This window comes from Aspergillus aculeatinus, assembly GCF_003184765.1.
Source record: "Aspergillus aculeatinus CBS 121060 unplaced genomic scaffold BO66scaffold_1, whole genome shotgun sequence".
In the NCBI taxonomy this organism is placed as follows: domain Eukaryota; kingdom Fungi; phylum Ascomycota; class Eurotiomycetes; order Eurotiales; family Aspergillaceae; genus Aspergillus; species Aspergillus aculeatinus.
The window spans coordinates 468,805-485,895 of NW_020291470.1; the positions used below are offsets into that span (position 1 = coordinate 468,805).

A 17,091-nucleotide genomic window follows, 5' to 3' on the forward strand; every position below is an offset into this window, starting at 1 on the left:
TCCGGGGGGGTTCTCCAATTGCCCATTCAAACGGACTCTCCGCCCGCATCCCCAACCCGCCAGCTGGTACCTTACATCCATTCCCCTCCGCTCCCCTCCCTCTTCCTCCTCATCGCTTTCGTCTTCTGGCGGTTACTGCACATTACTGTGGAAAGTCGCATAACATTTCTGAACCTCACGTAATCAATCAAACATGGCCGACCGCTTCCCTTCATTGGAGGATTTCTCCGCGGGTGAGCAACCCGCATCATCGCCGCTTCTACTACATCATGATACTAACCCGTCGCTAGGCCAAACTGAGGTGGTGGAGACTAATGGCGGTGCTGATGAGAACGACTTTCTGGCTCGCGAAAGAGCCATGCTTGGTGATGATGCCGAGCAATTTGCAACTCCCCAAGACCATGTCGCTGCTACCGAAGACGTAAACAACGATGACGATCTACTTGGTGGTGGTGCGGATGCCTTCCCAGCCGCAGGCGATGCGTCTCCTAACGAGATCGGCGGCTTCGAATCTTCATTCCCAGCTCTCGACACACAAAATGAGGTACGCATTGTACTCAATTCCTTTAACGGTCATGTTTCAAGCGTACTAATGTACTGCTGGTCAAACAGCAAGTTGCCCCTGGTGGTACAATCACTGGAACGGGGGCCCCCTTCCCGCCTACTGGATACACCAACTACACTTCCCAAGCTCCCGACGAGGAGCCTGAGCCCGTCAGGTAAACACCATCCCAAGCTCGAGAAAGTCGACACGCCACTATCCCCGCTCTTCACCGCTCCGTCGCTTCCATGCTGCCCATGTTTCTGACATTGCGACTTCTATAGGGAATGGCGTGAAAGACGCAATGCAGACATTCAGCGTCGTGCCGAGATTTCCGAGGAGAAGAAGGAAGCGACCATCAAGAAGGCGCAGGAGGACATTGATGACTTCTACGTCTCCTACAACAACAAGACAGACAAGCTGCGCGCTCAGACTCGCGCCGAAGCCGAGCAGTTCCTTTCTAATCGTGAAGACACATCCTCTGGCGGCACTAGCTGGGAACGCATTGCTAAACTGGTTGACGTGTCTGGAAAGGGTAGCAAGGGTGGCGCCAGCGGATCTGGCAAGGAGCGCTTCCGCGAGTTACTGCTCGATCTGAAGAAGGACCAGAATGCACCCGGTGCTGGCGGTGTCTAGACCTCGAATCACCTGAACTCCACGGTTGGCGAACGGGACCGAAAAGAAAAAGTCTCCTGGAAATTATACCTCATCACTTACTTCAGCGCCATTCTCATGAACATCATGTTATTCCGCATCGACTCCAAGAGCCTACACGTTCCTCACCAACCTGAATATACCTATGTTGACCGCTTGGGGCCGTGGTGGCTTCCTAATCACATGTTTCTTTATCCTATTTTCGTCACATGTTTTGATATCTTCGTTATTCCCTTTCTGTAGCTAGATCATGCATATTGGAACACTAAATTATTTCACACCTCGTGGAACTACGTAATATAACGGAATAAAACCCAACACCTGCAGATCAATTCCGGAGACTATTGCATGCCTAAACTGTGATGGCCTTGGGTTAGCAAGTGCAGTATGTGGAAAGTAGATGATCGGAATATTAGCATAGTTGCCGGTCGGGGTTCAGATGATAACAACATAAAGACCTATGCCAACAATGGCATCTAGGCTGTACATTCACACTCCTCAGTCCAACTCGGTGATATCACCTCCTGGCTCGCCTATCTCCTCCCTCTCCTTCTTGTTCTCCGCCTCGATCTCTTCCAACTTCTTCCGACCTTCTTCAGTCGTGGCGTCGACAATGCCCTCCTCGAGACTTAGCATGCCGAATTGTCCCAGCTTCTCAACGACATCCTCAGCCTCTTCAACGCTCAATTCCCCGAGAACCTTATTAACTTCGTCCAGAGACTCGGATGCCAAGGCATTCTGCATTTCTTTCGAAAAGGACTCGAAGACCTTGCGCGCCTCCACCTCGATGGGATCCTGACTCTCGGCTGCAGGGATAGCAATACTGATCTTGGTGTTGGGGTCAACCGCATGCAACTGGATCTGCTCCACACCAGCCGGATCGTTAGATGCGGAGCCATCCTTGGCGAGCTGTGCAGCACGCGTCTTGATCTTGTTATAGGTCTCGTTCACGTCATTTCGGAAAAGGGTTCCGGCCTGGTGGTCTGCCGTTGTGATGCTAGAATGTGAAGTAACTGTTAGCGTATTGTTTTCACGGGTAAGCACTTCATACACGTACCGTTTGAAAAATAGAGAGATGCCGTCGCGGCCGAGGGACCGGCAATATTGCAACAGCAATGCCTGGTGGACACATTGACGGGCATACTCTTCCTTGCCTTCCATCTGGCTATTGAAGGCCTCCACAAGGAGGCCATCGGTCTCTCTCTCAGCGACGATCTGGGGGTTTGCGGAGATGAACTGCAACAAAGCGCGGTAATCGCTGCGGTCGATCTTTGCAAACCGCTTGGCCAGGTCACTGGCCTTCATGTCCTCTGGGTCCTCATCCCCATCCTCATCATCGGCTGCCGCAGGTTTCTGGGACGAAGCACCAGCGGAAGCTCCGGGGTTCAGAAGCTCGACCGTCTGGGTCTTCGCCGACGAGCCCTGGGCCCCTTGGATTTCGCCTCCCTTGGCGATATGCGAAGTGTCAAAACCAGTGTGTAGCTGGTCGCTGGTGATCTTGCTGCTCTCCTCCTTCTCCAGTTGCGCAAGTCTTTGGTGAAGCTCTTTCTGTAGACCTTGCACCTTATCCTTATGTCCCTGCACGCCCTTGATGTATTCCGAGAAAAGCCTATCATCACTGACTTCACCGATTTCTTTCTTGACCTGATCAACCAGAGCACCCATCATCTGAGAATACTTGGGTTGTTCCTTCTCTTGCGTATGGACTCCCTCCGGCGGCGGGGGAGGCAGGTCCTCTGACGGATTACTGGCAAATTCCATTAAAGCCTGGAAGACGAATTCCTCGGGGCTCTTGGAGGAGCCTTCATTTTGCTTCAGGAGTGTGAGAAGCTTGTCGATGCGGGCGAGCAAGCCATCGTTGATTATGCGCTCATACTTGAAGGTTTGGATCTCATGACGGCGCTGCACACGCTGCTGGTGGATCTGAGCCTGTTTGGCTCGGATGAAGGAGCGCTTATCGACATTCGGATGCACTTCGATGTCGGAGTCATCTGACAGCTCGAGAGCATCCCACTTGCTATAGTCGAGAACCATGGTGGGTTCAGTGTGCCGATGTTCAAGAAAGTATAGTTAAGGAGAAGTGGGGGTGGGGTAGGCAGCAAAACAGCAACTGTTTAAACTAGTACTGCAAAACACAGCGTGGTTGGGTATGGTTGTGATTAGGGCGGGGAATTGCAGATCAGAAAGTAGGTGTCTCTTTATTCCAGCAAGGAAATAAATCGTGCGCAACCACAGCAACAAGCGCAGACTGCTGCTTCAACATCCATCGAATGCTCTCGACCAGCTTCGATGGCGGCGGAATCACAGCAGGCGGTGTGGAAGAGCAGAACCGCCGCCGATGCGAGGCCGAAGCAGCGATGCTCGGGACCGGAGGTTCGGCGGGCTTCGCGGCTGACCTCCAGCTTTCTGGCTTTCCCCTCCATCAACCTCACAACCAGCCCCCAGGAAACAGAAAGTTGAGCTCGTCTAGGACTCGTACCCCATGTTTTCTGAGAGCATCTAGCAGGATATGGCATCCGCCTTCCCTCAAACGCCGTTCATTTCAGCAGCTATCTGATCCCGCCCTCTACACTTCTCCGATATGCGCGGAGCCAGGCTGCTGGCCTCCTGGGCTCCAGGAGTAGCTGCCAGACAGACAGCTCGAACGCCTGGAAGCATCGCTTCCGAACTATTTTCTCAGAATAATGCCTCTCCCGTTGGGACGAGTTTTCTTGGATCCAAGAGACACTTCTCAGGACCATCGAGCATATTACGCAATTACCACGGAACCCCTCTACCCTCCGGATCGCCGCCCTCTCACGTCAATCGCGCACGAACCGCAATTGATCCCTCGCAACTGTTCGGATGTATTCGTCTCTTCTCTTCCTCTCAGATATCACTGGAGGCCAGGCCAACGGGTCAGATGACACCATCGCAAACTCAAAAAGACACGACACAGGATAAGGATGATGAGGATCTGGACAAGGGATTTGAACTTTCGGAACGGGCAGCTCAGGCAGCTAAGGTCAACCTCCGGGCAAAGCTAGCCAAGGACGGGGCTTCAGGAAAGAATGCTGGGCTCAAGGAGATTTGGCGACTGCTATCCATCGCGCGCCCAGAGGCTAAAAAGCTCGGGTTCGCTTTCTTCTTCCTACTCATCTCTTCGGGTATCACGATGTCTATTCCCTTCTCTATTGGCAAAATCATGGACGCAGCCACGAAGTCGGCGCAAGACAACGAGACAGCAGATGAGGGCGCTCCGGATCAGCTTTTTGGCTTGAGTGTACCTATGTTCTATGGTGCATTGGCCGGAATCATGACCCTGGGTGCTGCCGCTAACTATGGTCGCATTGTCATTCTGCGTATCGTCGGCGAGCGCGTCGTTGCTCGACTCCGTTCGAATTTGTTCCGGAAGACCTTTATTCAAGATGCGGAATTCTTCGATGCGAACCGCGTGGGTGATCTGATCTCACGTCTTGGCTCCGACACGATTATCGTTGGCAAAAGTATCACCCAAAATCTCTCCGACGGTCTCCGAGCGACGGTCAGTGGTGTGGCAGGATTTGGCCTCATGGCTTATGTCAGTCTCAAGTTGTCCAGTATCCTGGCGCTTTTGCTTCCTCCGATCGGTTTAGGAGCTTTCTTCTATGGAAGATCGATTCGAAACCTGAGCCGCAAGATCCAGAGGAATCTCGGAACCCTTACCAAGATCGCCGAAGAACGCTTGGGCAATGTGAAAACTAGCCAATCCTTTGCTGGTGAGATCCTGGAGGTCAACCGCTACAACACTCAAGTTCGCAAGATCTTCGAGCTCGGCAAGAAAGAGTCTCTGATCAGCGCGACCTTTTTCAGTTCTGTATGGTACCCTGAGTCGAGATATGCTGAAGGTTTCGCTGACTTCTCCGTAGACCGGATTCATGGGTAATATGACCATTCTTGCTCTACTCTATGTTGGGGGTGGAATGGTCAAATCAGGCGCCATCAGCATTGGAGAGCTCACATCTTTCTTGATGTATACTGCCTATGCTGGATCCAGCATGTTTGGTCTCTCTAGCTTCTATTCCGAACTAATGAAAGGTGTCGGTGCGGCTAGTCGTCTTTTCGAATTGCAGGACCGACAGCCAACGATATCACCCACAAAGGGCGTCAAGGTTGAATCTGCTCGTGGCCCCATCCGCTTCGAGAATGTTTCGTTCAGTTACCCTACCCGCCCTGCGGTTCCTATCTTCCGCGATCTCAATTTCGAGATTCCTCAGGGTACAAACGTCGCCATTGTCGGACCCTCAGGCGGAGGAAAGTCCACCATTGGCTCTATCTTGCTGAGATTCTACAACCCCACTGCAGGACGCGTTCTGGTCGGTGGCAAGGATATCAGTGAGATGAATGCCAAATCTCTCCGCAGGAAAATAGGTGTAGTTGCACAGGAGCCTGTCTTATTTTCTGGAACAATTGCCGAAAACATCTCCTATGGAAGTCCCCACGCAACTCGGTCAGAGATCATCGCGGCTGCCAGGAAGGCGAACTGCCAATTCATCAGTGACTTTGTAAGTGGTTGAAATGATTCGGAAAGCGTTCACAGCTGACACATGTTCGGTAGCCGGATGGCCTTGACACTCAGGTTGGACCTCGCGGAGCTCAACTCTCTGGTGGCCAGAAGCAACGCATTGCCATTGCTCGCGCTCTGATCAAGGATCCTGATATTCTGATTTTGGACGAGGCGACTTCGGCGCTCGACGCGGAGTCTGAGACCCTTGTTAACAGTGCCCTTGCTGCCTTGCTCCGCGGCAACAACACGACTATCAGCATCGCCCACCGGCTTTCTACTATCAAACGATCGGACACTATCATCGTGCTTGCTCCTGATGGCAAGGTGGCTGAGCAAGGCAGCTATGAGGAGCTCAGTTCCCGCCCTGATGGAGCATTCACCAAATTGATGGAATGGCAATTGAGTGGCGGCGATGCCACTCCTCCTCGGGCACCCGTTAGCCCTGAGACAGAGGAGAAGTTGTGGCAGTTGGAGAATGAGAATGCTGAAGATGAAGCTGAGGCTGAAGAGCCTCGCGAGGAATCTGCTCAGCAAAAGCAATAGAAGGAGTCACTGGGCCGACACTTTCAAGCATTCTTCAGTTCTATATTTACATGTTTTGACGTTTTCGAGCCGCGTAGACCACCGGGCTTGCTTTGTGTCTGAAGGTGGCTCACTCATATATACTTGTTCCTAGAAGGTGGGGCGCCTGACGATGTATGTAATATTTCTGTGTGTTTTTTTTTTTTTTGTATTTTCTATTATTGATCCTGGATGACTGGATAGAGAGATCGATCGTACAGAAGAAGAAATACCCAACTCTCCTCCTCATAACTCACATTTCCTGCCTGTCTTAGTCACCCGAACGTGACCAGCCAGTCGATCATCAATCAGTCAGCCTTGGCACCTCCGACACTCCCTCATGACCTTCACTGCTTGTCCCCTGGCATCGTGACCTCTTCTTCTCATTTCACCGACATACATACTAACGTTATGGATTGATCTTCCTTCTCTCCGGGTCTCTCTAGCTCTTCACCAAGGGACTCTTCTACCACCACAACAATGAACCGCATCCGCAAACAGTTCGCTCCGCAAGTGACGTATGAGGCAATCCAGCAGCCTGCGGAGTCGGATAACGAGGATAACGAGTCCGAGGTTGGTGATGCCGCGTCGACGGCTCCGCAGCAAGCCCCTTTCTCCGCATATGAGTATGCGGTGTTCCTCCTCTTGGGGGTCTCTATGCTATGGGCATGGTACGTTCATTGTGAGCCCGGAAGGACCAGCTCAATGCGTCTCCTTATCGTTCACCAACTATAGAGCGTCCACTTGCTAATCAGCGTGCCTCGATGACTGTAGGAACATGTTCCTCGCAGCAGCTCCATACTTCTATCATCGCTTCCAGACGGACGACTGGGCAGCGACTCATTATCAGCCCTCGATACTGACCGTGTCGACGGTCACGAACCTGGGGTCGTCCTTCATCCTGGCCAAGCTCCAGAAGGGCGCCTCCTACCCCAAGCGGACGGTCGTCTCGCTGCTGATCAACATCGTGGTCTTCACCCTCCTAGCCTTCTCAACAATCTTCATGAAAGATGTCTCCGTGGCCACCTACTTTGCCTTCTTGATGTTCATGGTCTTTGGTGCCAGCCTCGCCACGGGCATCAACCAGAATGGCGTCTACGCGTACGTTGCCGGCTTCGGACGAGAGGAATACACGCAGGCCATCATGAGCGGCCAGGGCGTGGCCGGCGTACTACCATGTATCGTTCAGATCGTCTCTGTCCTCTCCGTCGCACCCAACCGGGGAGGCGGAGGCCATAACGACAACGACCAAGACCACGGCCCTGCTCCCCCGCAGGAATCCTCCAAATCGGCCTTCGCGTACTTCATCACCGCCACCGCGATCTCCTCCCTAGCCCTCATCGCTTTCACCTCCCTCGTCAAACGCCGCTCCCACTATCCCAGCCTCAGTGCTACCAGCACCAGCACCATCGACAGCAACAACAACAACAACGATGACGACGACGACGACACCTCCGAATCCAACTCCAACCCCAAAACCCGATCCATCAGCCTCTGGACCCTGTTCAAGCGCCTTCGATTCACCGCCCTAGCCATGATCCTCTGCTTCACCATCACGATGACCTTCCCCGTCTTCACCGCACAGATCGAATCCGTCCACCGAAACGGCGAGTCAGGGTCATCCTCGCGCCTCTTCGACGCCCCCGTCTTCATCCCGCTAGCCTTCTTCTTCTGGAACGCCGGCGACCTCGTGGGCCGGATGCTGGTGCTGTGGCCGCCGCTCTCGCTGGTGCACCGGCCCTGGGGGCCCGGGGCGCTGCTGGTCTTCGCCTGCGCCCGCGCCGCCTTCATCCCGCTGTACCAGCTGTGCAACATCCGCGGCCGCGGCGCCGTCGTGCAGAGCGATTTCTTCTACCTGGTCGTCGTGCAGTGGCTGTTCGGCGTCTCCAACGGGTACCTGGGCAGTAACTGTATGATGGGCGCCGGGCAGGTCCCCGCCGAGGAGCGGGAGCCCGCCGGCGCGTTTATGGGGTTGATGCTGGTCGCGGGGCTGACGCTAGGGAGTCTGTTGAGCTTCCTGGCTGCGGGCGGGTAAGCGTATTTCTCTATGCTTGGTTGGACTTGGTGTGTTCTTGGGATTATTCTCTAATAGACTATGTGTACTACTGTACTTCCCATTTGCTGTAGAGTAAAATGGGATGGGAGATCGTACCCAATTTATCCGGCTCAGGGTTCGATGGGGTAGGTACGCTCAAAGAGTTGCCGGTCCTACCAACATTCAGCACGCAGTTGACAGCGACACAAGTCCATCTCAGTATTATTTTAGAGATCAGTAGATGCATTAATAGAGAAGATCCACCCGCCACCAACCAAACCCCCCACCCCATCTCAGTTCAACTAATTATGAATACATTGTACATGAAAGTATGCATCATCATCATCAATCACCCCCAGAATACAGGAAGGAAGGAAGCAAGCAGGCGAAGAAGGGCAAGCAGGATAGGCCGGAAAAGCTACCAACATAGCGTTGGAGATAAACCCTTTTGTTCCCCAGGTCCTTTGCTCCCCCATATGCCTTAATGCCTAATGCAGAAGAGTCAAGAAGAAAAGGAAGTCAAGAGAAGATTGTCAGCCAGCTTCGCCGTCGCCCCAGCAGAAAGGTGCGAGACGCGACACGACTAACCCCGACGGGTGCTTCTCTTCATCATCCGTCTCTGTTCCTTCTGCGACTCGCGATCCAGGTACTTGCGCTGCTCGTCCGCAGACATGCCGCGGAGGAGGCGCTCGCGCTCCTCCTTCTTGATCTTCTCGGCGGCGAGGCGGCGCTCCTCGGCCTTTTCGTCCTCGTCCGCGCGGCGCAGCTTCTTGATCTCCTCCTCGCGGGTGTGGCGGATCTTGCGGGTGACCTCGGGGCGGAAGTGGGCGACCGCGACGAGGCGGTCGGCCAGGCGCACGAACTGCGAGAAGAGGGGGAGGGAGGTGGCGTAGCCGGCGGCCGAGGAGGGGAGGGTCATGGCGAGCTGGATGCGTTTACGGGGGGTGGTCTCCTCGATCCTGAAAGAAAAGAAAGTGTCAGTGCCGTGACTCACTTACGTTTCGAGGAGGAGGGAAAGGGTTCATCATACTTCAGGGGCTTGTCGATCGGCTGGTCGGTCACGATCAGGTACTTGAAGTCGGAGCCGGCTTTCTCGACCGCCTGGATCAGCTCGGGGGTCAGGAGCACGTCGGTGATCTCGGCGCTCTCGGTCATGACAGTGACCCAGCTGGGGAGCTTGGGGTTCTCGCGGGTGAACGTGAGCGAGGCATCGTAGCGCTCCTGACGGAACTTGCGCATGTGGTTCTTGTGCACGATCGCCCAGACGAAGCCGTCGTAGGTCGAGTTGTTGACTTTCAGGGACGAGGTGTCGTTCGCGGGCACGGGCACCACGTCCTTCTCCTTGCCGTCGAAGGTGTACGCGGTGGCCTCGTAGATCTCGGTGGGCGCCTCCCAGCTCTCGAAGAGGAAGCTGAACACAGACTCGGTCCAGAAGATCACCGGGTTGTACCGCTTGGGCAGCTTGACGGACACGTCCACGAAGGCCACGTTCTGGCGACCCGTGGCGTACGACGCAAACTCCTGCGCCGACCGCTCTTTGAGCAAGGCATCCGGGGAGGGAGCGTCTTCGGTCTTGGTTCCCTCAAAGCCGACGACGGCGAACTCATTCTGCAAGGCCGACGCGTGCGCTTGTGCCCAGTCGCGGGCCCGACGCCGGTTCTTGCGAGTGCCCCAGAAGTGGAAGATGACGATCAGCAGGATGATCGGCATGACCATGGCTTCCTGCATGAAGTCTTGCGGCGAGGTCCGCTCCCACACCCGGTACCATTTCGTGTACGGGACCGGGCTTCCAGCGCCCACTCCGTGGGTGTTGATGGCCGGAGTGGTGGACGAGCCGGGGACGAGGGAGGCCGGAGAGGGCTCTGGGGCCTCAACGAAGTCGGCGAAATCTAGTGAATGGTTGTGTTAGGAAAGGCTTGCGCTGGGGGTGTTTGTCGGGTCGGTCGGGGCTGGATGGAGCTCAACCCCGGATTTTGGGAAATGGGGTTGCGTGCGTGACTTTACCATCGTCGACCCTGGCCGGGTTGGAAGGCTGCGAGCCTCCAAATAGGTTTTGGAACATGCCCGCCATAACGAGATTTTGGGGGGGGGAATTGAAGAATCCGGGATGTTGACGAGCGAGGATCTGGCGACGTGGCGACGGAAGGAAGCAGACGAGAAGGAAGAGAAGAGGAGGAGGAGGAGGAGGAGGAGGAGGTTTGGCGTTGGGTCGACCGGTTGACGTTTGTCGCAATCGGAGGCTGCCGAGTTCGGCTGGTGGAGCCGCCCTCGGCCTCCAACGCCAGTTTCCACGAGATAAGACTCTCTGTGTATTTACTCCTACTCTTACAACTCAGGTCAATTGCAAGTAAGCAACAGTACAAAAGTAGTAGAATTCCTGGTTGCTAGGATGTTTATTCTCAATTGCGGGCCCAATCCTTGAGACTTGGTTCACCTGCAACAACATTGATACTGATAGGAACCAAGGCGAAGAAGAGAGGGAAATGAGAGAAATATTTACAATGTCAAAGAGAGTCGGTCAGCGAGCGAGGTGGTATCCTTGGAAGAAAGCATGTCGCTCACAGAAGCACAAATTGCACAAAAAAAGCCCACAAAATACACGCCCGATTCTTTTATGGATACAGCCCAATCAATATACAAGTTCTAGCACCCGCTCCAAAGTTCACCCCGCGAGATGATCAGAATCAAAATAAGAAGCAGAGCGGAAAAATTAAAATCAATGTCGTAGCGGTCGTGAATGGCTCCTGAACCTGGAGCCTTGAGGAATGCACTGAGCACAATGGCAGTCCTGATAAGAAGAGAAAAAGGTGAAAGTAGGTGGAGAAGGATGATCATTGACCATACGCCGGAGGAGCATCTTCATGACTTAAACGATCCCAAAAGGCACTGCAATTGCCACCAGGGGTCAGCTTCTCATCGCGCATGCGACGGGCAATTTCCCCAGCGAGTCTTTCGACCAGCGCTTGATCCACCACGCTAGAGGTTGGTTTGGAGTCTGTGAACGGGAGGGCTGTCGCAGGTAAGTTGCGGGTTACAGCTGCTTCTTGCTGCTTCTCGCTCTCCCGGCGAGAGGACATGTGAGGATGCATAGAACTCCGAGGAGTGGCATCCACGTCAACGACTGCAGGATGACGAGGAGCCGCAGAGGATGATGATTCGCCGACGTCCCGTAACATTTCAGTTGCGATATTACGCCGTGGCATAGCAGGTCTGGATAAACTGGCACGATGTCGTTCAGGGATCGTTGGAAGATGAAGGTCGCTGCTTGGCGAAAGTGGGGGCGTCACTGGATCATCGGTCTGCTCGCTCACCACAGGTAGAGGAGCTGAGTAAACCGATGCGGCGCTCGTAGTCTCCGTATAGGTACTCTCACCACTTACGCTGACGGCATCATCTGTCGTCTTGGGGCGACGCAAATCAACGACGCGCTTCTTCCGCTTTCTCGCGTTGGATTTCGAATGACGTCCTGAACCCAGGTTCAACCCGTAGCTGCTGAAAGTGTGCGTGTTCACAGAAGACCTGCTTTGCGCAGATACCATGCTGGCCGTGTCCTGGAAGGAGGAGGACAGGCCCCCAATCTGCGAATGGGTCCTAGAGAGGACTGAGCCAAGCGGTGACGTCACGCCTCCAGAGAGATCGCCCGAGTCGGAAGGTGAAGTCCACGCGCGATATACAACTTCCTGAATAGATGGAGTGAAAAGCGATAGCGTCCGCTGGGAATCCGTGAGTGCAGCGAGTCGGAGAAGGTTCTTTTGGGAGAAGAGAGAGTGGGTCTCAACGGTGGAATCGAGGGAGAGAGAGGCGATTTCCGATTCATCCAAAGCGTTTCCGGACGCATCGACCGGGTCTTGTGGCGGGCTTGCCAAGGGATCTTGACCTGGTCCTTCGCCTGCAGTGTCCGCAGCTTCATTCTGAAGATCTTCACCAGCGCGATATTCCGGAACCCAGAGTCGAAGGGATAGGCGGTGGATGATAGCGGGCAATTCGTCCATGAACAGAATCCGAAGCTGTGCCTCTATCTCTCTTTGCAAGAAGTCGCGCACAAAGGGAATTGAATCGAAGGTTGAGGAGACTTTGAGAGATTCGAGTGGATCATTGCGGAAGACAACAGTGATTCCTTTTTGCTTGGAGAACACTAATATGACGAAGCCGGAGAGTTTGAAATCGGAGAGGGTGATTTGCAAAGGTATGGTGAGAGGAGTTCTGTAATGCAGCGAGTGAAGATGTTAACAATAAATCTTGAGGGTGCGCGAGAATAGAGTTCGCTTGTAGGAGTCACACTCACGCTGCGGCGACGGGCATGGGAGTCGCGAACGACGGTCGGGTGAGAAGATAGGTGTTGAGTGGATTCGCCTGCACTCGCGTCTTAAGGGTGAGAAAGGCGTCTCCAGTGTATGACATCTTGAAAATGCCCCGAAATCGATCCTCCGCCAGATCGCCAATTTCCAGAATCTCTAGTTCAGGCGGGATGGAACCGAGATTCAATTCAGTCACGATGATATCGTCCACGATGATGGGCGGCTTGGGAGATTTGTTCAATGCGGCAGTCAACAGATCTTGGGCACGAGTATAGAAACTCGCGTCCGCCATAAGCGGCGACCAGTTGAAGTTGAACGCCATAGTCGCTCATCGAAAGGATGGAGTCACTTTTTTTTTTATTCAATCGAACGTGCCGACATGGGGAAGGAATACTGAGGGACGGAACTCAGACAGGGTGAAGAAGCTTAGAAGAGCCTATTTATTGGCCCATTACAAGGAGGAGAGCGACAAGAGGTCGGGGTAAGGAGGGGAAGGAGCAGAGTGATGGAGAAGGGGGAGGAAGTATTGGTGGTGGTAGTGGAGGAGGAGGAGGAAATAGGTCGATGCGCCGATAAGCCGACCGTGAATGGGGAGGAGACTGAATAAAAATGGATGGGCGGATTGAAAGGAAAAAAAGACGAGCGGCGAACATTTCCCGAGGGTTTGCTGGCTCAATCCGGTAATCCTGCGGCGCTCGCGTGATCGACGCGACGGACCTTTGTAGCTCTTGTTGTAGCTTCCCCTTCTACCTAAAGGGGTCTCAAAATCATTTCAAACATAAGAATGATATTGATATTACATCCCTGGAAGGTTTTGACCTGATGCGACCCAGCAGCAGTGTTTGCGACCGCAGCGCTGTGTGGTGTCTTGTGTCTATGAAGAAGCAAGAGAAAAAAAAAGCTCAGCAGCCAAAAGGGGAAGGGATAACGTCACTCCATGTCGGCTTTTAGTTTCTTTCTTCCGTTCTGCTCCGAAGACTCAATTGTTATGTTCAATGGGGATTTATGAACAAATGAATCCTGATGACTCTTCTTCTAATTACTGGATGATCTGCTGACCTGTTCCTCCTTCCATCCGTGCATCCTTTGCATTAAACCATCCTTATTCCCGCTTCTCCTGACTGGATCTTCACATTCCAAATGAAAGGCCCGTGCTGGGAAACAGAGTGGGAATTTTTCCTCATTCCCGGTCCACCCGTCCCTGTGAAACTCCCGGCTAGCCCGTGTCAATGCTATTTACAGAGTACGGGTGTAGATTCATTGATATCCTTAACTAGTTACTGTCTCAAAACACAGTACTGAACATGCCCCGCCACCTTACATTGCCCGAAAAGGAACCTTCAGACTATGGTGCTTCAGATCCAGTTCAAGGTTTGTATGGAAGTTGCCCGACGGGTTCTAATTCCTGCCCGCTGGCTTACATGCTGAGGTAGGCAACATTCGCAGTCGCAACATTCGCAGTCTGACCTGCAATTCAGCCTGCCCTTTTTCTTGCTAGACAATAAACATGGTGTACTCCGCAGTTGCTCTTGAAATCAAGCCCATAGACAGTTTTGTTGTTTCATGCAGCAAATAGTTCTTGTATATGTTTGCACACAGACAGAACTATAGACGCAATAATATATGTATTGTACTAAAAGATTTCATCATCGACAAGCACGAATTGCAACCCTTTTCTCTATCTACACTTTCGAAATGACCGCTCTCCTTTCTCTGCTCGTAACCCCTTATATTCATTTCCTACGTACCTCCTTTTGTACCTTTTCCAGTGAGTATGAGACTATGAATGCCAGGTCCGCTTATATAATCTGCTGTCTTTCCTTCTCCTCAGCAACGACTGGCACTAAGCCTAAAACGGGAAGAGAACAATAAGCTACCTCCGCGGTATGCCAGTGCCGCTGCAGCTGTCTCTTTCGCATCAACGCAATCGATAACCTCCCAGCGTCCCTCACATTAGCGGGCAGCTAGCCCACCGACCATCATCGAAAGTCTCCTCCTACTAGTCAAGCACAACGAAGCCGCCATGTTTCCGCCTTCCTCCCCGGTCGCTGCGACCGGTGACCAACAGCAATGGATGCCCCGAGTGGCAACCAGAACCCGCACCGTCGCTCAGAGAAAAGTGTACGGAAAGAGGAGGGCAGACGCCCCGAGGGCTGTGCTCGATCAGCGAAGCCCCGCCAAGGCTCCGGAGTGGTTGGAACCTAAGAAGCACGAGAAAGAGAGCGGCGAGGATCCGGTAGAGGGTGTGCGGGTGAAACTAGCGGAGGTGGCGATCGAGGAGAAGAGCACGCTTATGGATCTGACAAGGAAGGGGAAAGCTGAAAAGACGAGGAAGAAGACCTCAGAGGACAGATCTGACGTCGTGCAGTCAGTTGAAGAAAATGAGGTGAAGCCTACATCTGCTGGGGATCGGTCCGGCCGAACTTCGAAACCACAAGATGAGCCGGAAACCGCGCAAGTCCAATCGAAGGGCACCGGCACACCGGAGAAAAATACCCGACAAAAAGCGAAGCCACGGTACGACATGATGGTGGAAGTCCGAGTCAGTCCTAAGATCCCGGCAGAGCGAGCCCTACGACGGAACAAGACGTGCGAAGTTCCCGCAGAATCTGAGCCGAGGGCATCACGAAGGAACAAGGACAAGCCAGTAGCTCGGGTGTCAACTGGCTGTGTTACGGATGAGAAGGCCAATGAATATGTTCGCCCGATCTTGAATGAAGCGCTGTCCGCGGCTGCGGCGCAGAGTGTCCAGAAGTTTGCCTCGTGGGCTGGCCGGGCGGGGAACCTGTTAGAGGTGGTCAAGATTGCTGAAGGGTCATATGGAGAGGTCTACAAGCTTCGATTACGGGAGGAGGTGTGCAAGAAGGAGATGTCCAGATCCAAGCTCGCCCGCCTGAAGGCTTATGGCGACGGGGTCTTCAAGGTTGTGCCCCTGCGGGCTCAGAGTGGGCCAGGCTCGAAGAAGTTCACCAGCATTGATGAGATCGTGTCCGAAGTCAAGATGCTCAAGTATCTGGATCCGATCCCCGGATTCGCTCGCTTCAGAGAAATCCACGTGGTTCAGGGCCGGTTCCCTGATTCGTTCCAGAGAGCCTGGGACCACTACAAGAATACCAAGGACGACTGCTGGAATCCGAACCCATCCAGTAAAAGGGCCTATCCCGACTCGCAGTTGTGGGCGATTGTGGAAATGGATGATGCTGGCTGCGAACTGGAGAAGTTCGCGTGGACTTCTATCTTCCAGATTTACGATATCTTCTGGGGAGTGGCAATGGCGCTTGCTCGGGCGGAGGAATACGCATTGTTCGAGGTAAGCCTTTGATCTTCTGCCAGCCACAATCAAGTCTGACATCCAATAGCACCGCGACCTACATCTAGGCAACGTCTGTATTCGAAGTACTCGGCCAGGGGGGTGCATGGATCCACCCACAAACAAGGAGATCATGGATCAGTCGTACAAAAGTGGCTTCGGACTTAGCTCCCTCGAGACGACCATCATCGACTATTCTTTATCTCGCGCACAATTGCACCTCAGCGAGGCGGCCGAGGAACATGAGATCGCCTCGTCAGATCTCGACAAGAAACAAATCTTCGATGCGATCGGACGGGATGAAGATGAGATCATGCTCAGAAACACATACCGATAGTGAGTTGCACCGGAACAACCTCGCACGCCGGCATCACAAGTGCAAGATTAGTTGACTATCTTGACCTTCAGCATGCGCGCCCAGCTCTATCACGGCGAACCCCTCAAGACCGAAAAATGCCCCGACATCACGGGTATCTGGGCCGAGTACGCCCCTCGAACCAACCTCGTCTGGCTCCTCTTTCTCCTCCAGTCCCTCCTCAAGAACAGAAAACCCGAGATCCCCTCGCTCTCAGCACCCCGTCAACCCCTGGCCCCATGCTCACCCAACAAGGGCCTCAAACCGACCGCCGCATCCAAGAATAACACCTTAAAACCACAAACGCCGCCGACGGTGACCCCTGTTCACGCTGATAGTGTCTCGGACCTGAAACAGACGCTCGAGAAGAGACTGACCGCCGTGCTGGAGCTGCTCGACCTCGAACACGGACATGAAGACATGTGCTGTGCTGCGGATCTGGTCGCCTACGCGATTGACTCGCAGTGGCTGGATGAGCAGGACTTTTTCTGATTTCTGGTTTTGCTTCTTCATTGTTCCGCTTTGCGAGGGCGCCGGAGGTTTTATTTTTACGGTTTTGTTTCCTTCTGCATGATAACATATAGATGGCAGGGGCGTTACGAGCGGCATCAGCGGCATCAGTTCTTTGGGTTAGAATATACCACTTGGCATCGCTGAACCAATCATGCGGTTTGGATGGAATTATAAGTATGAGACGTGAGATCTAAACAGGTCAAGGCTTGGCTTGCAGGATTGAGTAACTGGATCTAGCTGTTTTGGTCGCGCGTAGAGAAGTAACAATGCGTTGATTAGAGCACGCTCCTAATCTGCTG

At 53.5% G+C, this 17,091-nt stretch overlaps 8 protein-coding genes across 8 annotated transcripts; 4 read left to right on the forward strand and 4 right to left on the reverse strand.

The window, feature by feature from the left end:
• The first annotated feature begins 62 nt into the window (after positions 1-62).
• BO66DRAFT_387208 (clathrin light chain CLC1) lies at positions 63-1,471 on the forward strand. The gene is made up of 4 exons (XM_025646243.1): positions 63-233; positions 291-544; positions 613-719; positions 826-1,471. Exons 1-4 carry the CDS (start codon positions 194-196, stop codon positions 1,175-1,177), a joined length of 753 nt encoding a protein of 250 aa, XP_025509084.1. The 5' UTR covers positions 63-193; the 3' UTR covers positions 1,178-1,471.
• On the reverse strand, positions 1,442-3,451 carry BO66DRAFT_424798 (Hsp90 co-chaperone CDC37). The gene is made up of 2 exons (XM_025650188.1): positions 2,253-3,451; positions 1,442-2,192 (listed from the first exon to the last, which is right to left on the reverse strand). The coding sequence occupies exons 1-2, from the start codon at positions 3,227-3,229 to the stop codon at positions 1,694-1,696; spliced, it is 1,476 nt and encodes a 491-aa protein (XP_025509085.1). The 5' UTR covers positions 3,230-3,451; the 3' UTR covers positions 1,442-1,693.
• A 325-nt stretch (positions 3,452-3,776) lies between these two features.
• On the forward strand, positions 3,777-6,326 carry mdr2 (ATP-binding cassette permease mdr2; the record flags this gene model as incomplete). The annotated part of the gene is made up of 3 exons (XM_025645091.1): positions 3,777-5,030; positions 5,083-5,718; positions 5,772-6,326. The coding sequence occupies 3 exons, from the start codon at positions 3,777-3,779 to the stop codon at positions 6,261-6,263; spliced, it is 2,382 nt and encodes a 793-aa protein (XP_025509086.1). The 3' UTR covers positions 6,264-6,326.
• Positions 6,327-6,634: 308 nt separating this feature from the next.
• Positions 6,635-8,577, forward strand: BO66DRAFT_362918 (nucleoside transmembrane transporter FUN26). Its single transcript, XM_025645092.1, has 2 exons — positions 6,635-6,952; positions 7,056-8,577. Exons 1-2 carry the CDS (start codon positions 6,762-6,764, stop codon positions 8,314-8,316), a joined length of 1,452 nt encoding a protein of 483 aa, XP_025509087.1. The 5' UTR covers positions 6,635-6,761; the 3' UTR covers positions 8,317-8,577.
• Positions 8,350-8,704, reverse strand: BO66DRAFT_4184 (uncharacterized protein). Its single transcript, XM_025649740.1, has one exon. It carries the CDS (start codon positions 8,606-8,608, stop codon positions 8,384-8,386), a length of 225 nt encoding a protein of 74 aa, XP_025509088.1. The 5' UTR covers positions 8,609-8,704; the 3' UTR covers positions 8,350-8,383.
• BO66DRAFT_416586 (CCDC47 family protein) lies at positions 8,538-10,444 on the reverse strand. The gene is made up of 3 exons (XM_025649606.1): positions 10,321-10,444; positions 9,347-10,205; positions 8,538-9,275 (listed from the first exon to the last, which is right to left on the reverse strand). Exons 1-3 carry the CDS (start codon positions 10,385-10,387, stop codon positions 8,900-8,902), a joined length of 1,302 nt encoding a protein of 433 aa, XP_025509089.1. The 5' UTR covers positions 10,388-10,444; the 3' UTR covers positions 8,538-8,899.
• A 363-nt stretch (positions 10,445-10,807) lies between these two features.
• Positions 10,808-12,774, reverse strand: BO66DRAFT_387212 (MDM34 family protein). Its single transcript, XM_025646244.1, has 2 exons — positions 12,602-12,774; positions 10,808-12,519 (listed from the first exon to the last, which is right to left on the reverse strand). Exons 1-2 carry the CDS (start codon positions 12,715-12,717, stop codon positions 11,148-11,150), a joined length of 1,488 nt encoding a protein of 495 aa, XP_025509090.1. The 5' UTR covers positions 12,718-12,774; the 3' UTR covers positions 10,808-11,147.
• A 1,592-nt stretch (positions 12,775-14,366) lies between these two features.
• Positions 14,367-16,970, forward strand: BO66DRAFT_338421 (uncharacterized protein). The gene is made up of 3 exons (XM_025644357.1): positions 14,367-15,924; positions 15,974-16,260; positions 16,333-16,970. Exons 1-3 carry the CDS (start codon positions 14,638-14,640, stop codon positions 16,769-16,771), a joined length of 2,013 nt encoding a protein of 670 aa, XP_025509091.1. The 5' UTR covers positions 14,367-14,637; the 3' UTR covers positions 16,772-16,970.
• The last annotated feature ends 121 nt before the right edge of the window (positions 16,971-17,091 follow it).